At 47.5% G+C, this 6371-nt stretch overlaps 1 protein-coding gene across 1 annotated transcript; it reads left to right on the top strand.

The window, feature by feature from the left end:
• The first annotated feature begins 2688 nt into the window (after positions 1-2688).
• Positions 2689-3915, top strand: LOC133077682 (F-box only protein 27-like). The gene is made up of 4 exons (XM_061172463.1): positions 2689-2725; positions 2983-3348; positions 3527-3649; positions 3735-3915. Exons 1-4 carry the CDS (start codon positions 2689-2691, stop codon positions 3869-3871), a joined length of 663 nt encoding a protein of 220 aa, XP_061028446.1. The 3' UTR covers positions 3872-3915.
• Positions 3916-6371: the final 2456 nt, after the last annotated feature.

Here is a 6371-nt window from a genome sequence, read left to right as displayed (position 1 = left end):
AAGTCGGTTCTCTATATCTGTGAGTCTGTTTCTACTTCATAGATAAGTTCATTTGTGTCATATTTTAGATTCCATATATAACTGATATCATATGGTATTTATCTTTCTCTTTCTGACTTACTTCACTTAGTATGATAATCTCTAGGTCCATCCATGTTGCTGTAAATGGCATTATTTCTTTTTTTTATGGCTGAGTAGTATTCCATCGTATATACGTACCACATCTTTATCCTTTATCCGTCCATCTGTGGACGGACATTTAGGTTGGTTCCATGTCTTGGCTATTGTAAATAGTGCTGCAATGAACATTGGGGTGCATGTATCTTTTGGAATTATAGTTTTCTCTGGATATATGCCCAGGAGTGGGATTGCAGGATCATATGGCAACTCTATTTTTAGTTTTTGAAGAACCTTCATAATGTTTTCCATAGTGGCTGCACCAATTTACATTCTGCAGCACGGCCAAAAAAAAAAAAAAAAAAAATTGTACTGCTATGGGCAGCAGGGTGTGGTTTCTAAGATTTGCTTCAAATTGCCTGGAGGAGCAAGTGGGTGGGAGTAGAGATGAAACCAGATTGGTCAGGAGTTAACTGCTGGAGCTCGTTATACTCTTCCACTTTGGGATATGTTGGAAAACCTCAATAGTAATAATTTCATTGACAGTGTATGTATCGAAAAGAAATTTGGCCCATATAATAGTCAAGCCATCTCTCAGAATTCAGGATCTCCCCACCCAGATTGCTTATGGCCCTTTTCCCCTTCCCTGCTCTGTTTCCCATGGCACTGATCACCTACACTACACACTACTCAATTTCCATGTCACGTCCACTGCTCATCATGGCCCATATGAATTACAGTCTGATTTAATGTTTATTCCATAATAAAACTCTTTGAATCTTTTCTACAGTTGTGAAGAGGATTTGGGGGGTTGGCAGATTTTATTTTTAATGATTTCCCCAACAGTATATAACTTGCTTATTCTGTCTCCTGTTTACCATGTCTCTCCCCCTTGAAGGTAAGTTCCATGTGGGCAAGAAACCATGTCTGGTTTTACTTGCTGATATTGAAGAATTATATGTGTAGCACACATTTTATTTTTATTGGGTAGAGTTGGTATACAGATTAAAAGCAAGGATTCTAGATGCAGCCTGGTTAGGTTCAAATCCCAGCTCTGTCACCTGCTAGCTGTGTGAGCTTGGGCAGGTCACTTGACCTCAGTTTTCTCACCTGGGAAGTAGGGACACAGCAATATCTCCCTCAGGGGGTTGCTACCCTGACTGGTAGTAAGAGGCTCCATGAAGTTTGACTGGGGTTATTACTGGTTACAGCACTCATTTAGGGAGTCAGATAGAAATGCATTTGGCTCCTGCTGGAGCCTGCTTTCTCCTGTGCAATGATCTCTGAGTTAGTGATGCTGGATCCTTAAATGTGATAGGAATTTTTACAGGAACTAAGGAATATTGTTGCAGCAAAAATAGAAATGAAGTTTTCCCTCCCCTGAGAACAAGGAAAATAAAGGGAACAGTGAACAGGCTAGAGAAGAAACATAACCTGGCCTGAAAGAGTTAATCATGTTGCAATGTAAATAGAAGTGAGAGTTTTCTTTCTTCTTCTCCTGAGAGCAAGGAAAACAAAGGGAACAGCGAACAGGCTAGAGAAGAAACAAAACCTGGCCTGGAAGAGTTAATCACTCCTTGTTTTACTTTAACTGTCACTAATTTGTAGTAACTAGATTTGTACTTTACAAAGCGAACCTCACTCCCTGACACTATGTAATTTACATTCGGCACCTATCACCCCTAACGCTGTGAGTTACATCCCGCCTCTCACTCCCTAACCTTATTATGTCGCGGCACTTATATTCTATACGCCCCTTGTAACAAATCACCTCTTATAGTTTTTGCATTTCAGAGACAAGGTCAGCAGCCGATAAACCGGAGGCAAACGGACGCAATTACCAGGCTGCGGGACCCCAATTACCGGGCGGCCTGATGCCAGCTCTGACTGTTTTGAAATAATGCAAAGGAAAGGAAGAATGCCAGACCTTCACTGCTTTGATCCTTATCATATACCCCGGACTTTGAGTCCCACATATAAAATCTTCCCCGATTCCCAAGGATTCCCACAGTTCTTGAGGCGCTAGCCTGCTGTGTCTTCCCTTCTGCCTGGCCGAAAAATAAAGCTATCCCTGTCTTCCTCCAAAATCCCTGTCTCCGTATTTCCGTTCGGCCTCGGTGCACAGGCAAGCCGATATTTCGGCAACAATATGAGGCCTCCCGTCCGGAGGCCTGACTGAATAACAGGAGTTGTTCAGCACCAAGGGCCTTACAGCCTGGTTAGGTACACTCCAAGGGGCCACTGGGGCGGACGAAGAGCGAGAGACTCTGCATCCTGGCGTTCCTACCCCCTCCCTCTTCTGCGGATTCTGTTCGGTAGTTTCCTGGCGTTTGAATACAGCCCAGAGGAGAGCGTGTCTGGAGATTACAGGAGGCGGGGACGGGAGGTGCTGGCCCGTAAATCGCGGCGAAGCAGAGGGAGGAGGGTGCAGGTCAGTGAGAAGGGAGTGGCGCGCAGAGACTGGCAGTTAGAGGGAGGATGGGGCCGCAGGGTGGTGCTGACTATTAAGAAGGGAGGGGCGGGTGAATTAAAAGCGGGGGAGGAAGAGATAAGGGCACGTGAAGCAAGGTGATGGCCCACCCAGGAGGAGCGCTGGCTGAGATGCAGGGTAGGACTCGGGGGTCCGCGCGGCCCCAGAGCCGGTTGGCTGTCCAGGGCTGTGGGGCGCATGGTGGAGAGGGGAGGGGATGGGAGCCCGGCAAGGACAGGTTGGGAGTTTGGGGACTTGAGGACAAGACTGGGGGTGGTGAAGATGGGGAGGCGGCTGACGGGGTCTGGGGGCTGACAGTCTTGGGGTGTGGCTGGCAGGGGCGGGGCTGATGGAGGCTGCAGGTCTCTGACATCTTGGCACTGGCTGTCCCGCAGTCGCAGCGGAGCCTGGCGAGAAGACCTCCTCCAGGGGCCAGCCTGTCGGGATCCCCTTGCTAGAGCGGGAACCCGAGGAGGCGCTGGGCCTGAACCGACTGCCAGCCGAGCTGCTCGAGATGGTGCTGAGCCACGTGCCCCCTCACGTGCTGCTCGGGCGCTGCCGCCGGGTGTGCCGGCGCTGGCGCGCCCTGGTGGACTGCCAGGCCCTGTGGTTGAGCATCCTGCCCCGGAAACACGCCGCCCTGTGGCCCATCGTCAGCACCTACCTGCCCGCCGCCGACGACCCCAGGCCCTGCGTCCTAGGCCGCTTCTGCGAGCGCAGACCCATAGGACGCAACCTCCTCCGGAGCCCCAGGGGCCTAGGTGGGGAGCCCAGGAAAGGGGTCCTCCTGTGACCCGGTGGGAGGGTGCGGAGGCCTGCGACCAACCTCTAGGGTTTGGAGGGCGGGGCGGCGATGGACCACAGGGGAAACCCCTGGGACTTATACCTGAGCTGACAGGTGGAGGAAGAACTTGGGCACAAAATTTTGTTATTTAACAGATGGCTTCCAGAAACAGCCTATGCTGAGCGGTGGGGACGGCTGGACAAAGGAGGGAAAATGCAAGGGCATGCCTGCAGCTCCTTGTGATGTCCACTTCCTACCTACTACCTACCTGGTTACAGGTAAATGTCCCTCCCCATTCCCCGAGGACAGGGGTGTGGGGGTGAGTACTTCCCTGTTCTCTTGACCTTTCTCCCTCTTTCTTAGGTGGTTTCAAAAGAAGGAAGTGTTGGACCTGGAGGAGGAGGGTTTCTGGCCAGAACTCCTGGATAGTGGAAAGATTGAGATTTGTGTCTCTGCCTGGTGAGTGTGATGATAAAAACTGCCCTTTGGCTGAGCGCTGACTGACGGCGAGCACAAAGCCAGTGCTCTGAAGTTTGAGCTGTTTCAGCATCCTTCGTGATCCTTGATCCTGTGGGAAAGTGTATTTTGAGACCTCAAATTGAGAAGTTCAGAAAGGGAGGTGACTTCCCCTGGTGGCACAGCTAGGGATGGCAGGACCTGGCATGAGGCTCATACTTGTCTGACCCTTGTGCGCTGTATGATGGTCTTGAAACTGAGGTCCATGAAGACTTTCCAAGGGATACATGGCCCAGATAATTTTAAGGGAGGCAAATTACAAATTCTCTACACTTTTATTTTCCCTGTTTTCAAATTCATCAGCTACAGATCACATCTATGGTGGAAGTATCATTGGTTATGCTTTCCCAATTCCTATCTCTCAGCCCTCCAGTTTTACAGAAAAAAAAAAAAAAAAAAAAAGCCCCTCACTAAGATGTATGGTCCACAGATGTAAAGACCTCTGGGGAGACAGGCAAAGTGACCATTTGAAATTTCAGCCTTAATCAAGACATCTTAAACCCCCCCCACCCCCGCCCCGAAAACCCATCTCATTAGGAGTTGTATTTACAATAAACTTCTGTTTTTCACTTAATCATTTATAAATTATTGGAGCACATTTGTGTTGCTTAGAGCAATGGTGTAGCTTTTCATTGTAATAATCTGCGATTCCCAATTTTGCCATACATCACCCAGGAACACTGAAAACTCTTGATGCCTGAGTCACACATCATATTCATTAAATCGGAGTGTCTGGGGTGAGAGAGTCAGGCATCAACATCTTTGAGAAGTTTAGAGCCAACTGCAAGGTTAGAGGGCACAATTCCAAAACCACCCTCAGACTCAGTAATTGACTAGAAATATACAGAACTGAATGAAAACTCTTATTACAGGGAAAAGATACAGACTAAAATTAGCCATGGGAAGATCACAGGGCAGCATCCAGGAGAAGTATCCAACACCAGACTTCCATTGCCCTCTCTCTGTGGAGTCAGGACACCTGACTCTCCTGGCCTCCATGGGTGACAGTAGGCATGGAATATTGCCAACCAGGGAAGCTCGCCTGAGTTTATAGGAGCTTTATCATGTGTATCATCTCAGCCTCCAGGTCAACCGATACTGTGTGATTCATCCTAAGTCATATTGTTGGTCTTCCTGGAGCGGCTAGCCCCCATTATAGACTATCTATATGGATGTGGCCAGCTCCCACCAAATCACACTGGCAGGCTGTCCGCTATGACCCAAGTCTGCAGGTAAACAAGGTTATTCCTGTCAGACATAACATTCCAAGGGTCCAGAGATTACATCCCAGTAGCAGAGGGCAAAGACCACAGCTTTGGGCAAGCCAAAATTTTTTTCTACACGATATCTTTTCAAGAATGAAGATGATTCCAATCTGCAGCTATAACTGGAACCTCTAGTAGGTAAGAATCTAAAAGAAAAGATGTTGACACCTAGAGCTTTATGGTCACAAGAAAATTTTAAATTTCTAATTATATTCTTTGTGTGTGTGTGGTTGGCACAGAACAGCATGAAAGATAAGTCCAAAGAACATAATATTATTATATAAGAACAAAATCTGGGAGAAGTAGAATGGACATCTAAGTCTAAGAAGTGGAGTGATGTGAAGTCTCTGTAAAGGAAGTTACTTCTTTGTGTATTTATATAGCCAATTACTCTTGTTTTTAAAATTTTAATTTCTAATATCAAAAATGCACGTATCTTGGGTGTACAATTCAGTGAATTATGACAAATTGAACACTTTCACTTACACCAAGAACAGGATGTTGCCAGCAATCCCCACCCTCAGCATCCCTCATGCCCCATTCCCCATCACTTCCAACACAAGGGTACCACCATCCAGAATTCTGTTACCATAGATAGATTCCCCTGGATCCTTTTAAACGACTGATAAGAAAACTGTATCTTAAAACATCACCATTGTACACATTGGAAATGACATCTTTTGCTACCAGTGAAATATGGAATGAGAAATAATATGGGAGGAGGTACGTTGAAGAGCACAGCTCTAGGTCATTACTTCTGAATGTTCATGCAGACCAGCTGGGGAGCACATTTAGCACAGATGGAGTCATTGGGTATGCAGAGGGGCCAAGCTCCCAAGTGACACTGGTGGTGCTAGTTCTGGGGACCACAGCACCATTTTGGGTTTGTATACATGGGAAGGCCACTCAGGTGGGGGAGGCAGACCCCCAAAGAGAATGGGTGGCAAATCCAGCCTTTAAGGTTTCCCTTCTCCCACAGCTGGATGGAACAAAGAGGCACTAACCGTATACGTATATATCAGCTAATTGTGCAAATTCTAGACGTCAGCCAGGCTGTCCTGCATCACTTCTCTTCGAATCCTTTTCCCATCCGGCGGTGGAGGAGAGTCCCCTTTGAGGTCAGTCTCTGTGGGGAAAGGGGTTTGGGGAAAGGACAGTGGGGCCTATGCTGATCTATTGCTGCATAACAAACTGCCCCCAAATTTAGTTGGTTAATATT

This window comes from Eubalaena glacialis, chromosome 18, assembly GCF_028564815.1.
Source record: "Eubalaena glacialis isolate mEubGla1 chromosome 18, mEubGla1.1.hap2.+ XY, whole genome shotgun sequence".
Lineage (NCBI taxonomy): Eukaryota > Metazoa > Chordata > Mammalia > Artiodactyla > Balaenidae > Eubalaena > Eubalaena glacialis.
Note: the sequence above shows the minus strand (reverse complement) of the source record. Positions and strands in the feature narration are given on the sequence as shown.

Bases quoted from the DNA above. Each gene is read 5' to 3' on its own strand.
- LOC133077682 (XM_061172463.1), top strand. From the start codon at position 2,689: ATGGCCCACCCAGGAGGAGCGCTGGCTGAGATGCAGG. The intron at 3,349-3,526 runs GTGGGGAGCCCA...GTTATTTAACAG, and splicing joins CCGGAGCCCCAGGGGCCTAG to ATGGCTTCCAGAAACAGCCT. The intron at 3,650-3,734 runs GTAAATGTCCCT...CCTCTTTCTTAG, and splicing joins TACTACCTACCTGGTTACAG to GTGGTTTCAAAAGAAGGAAG.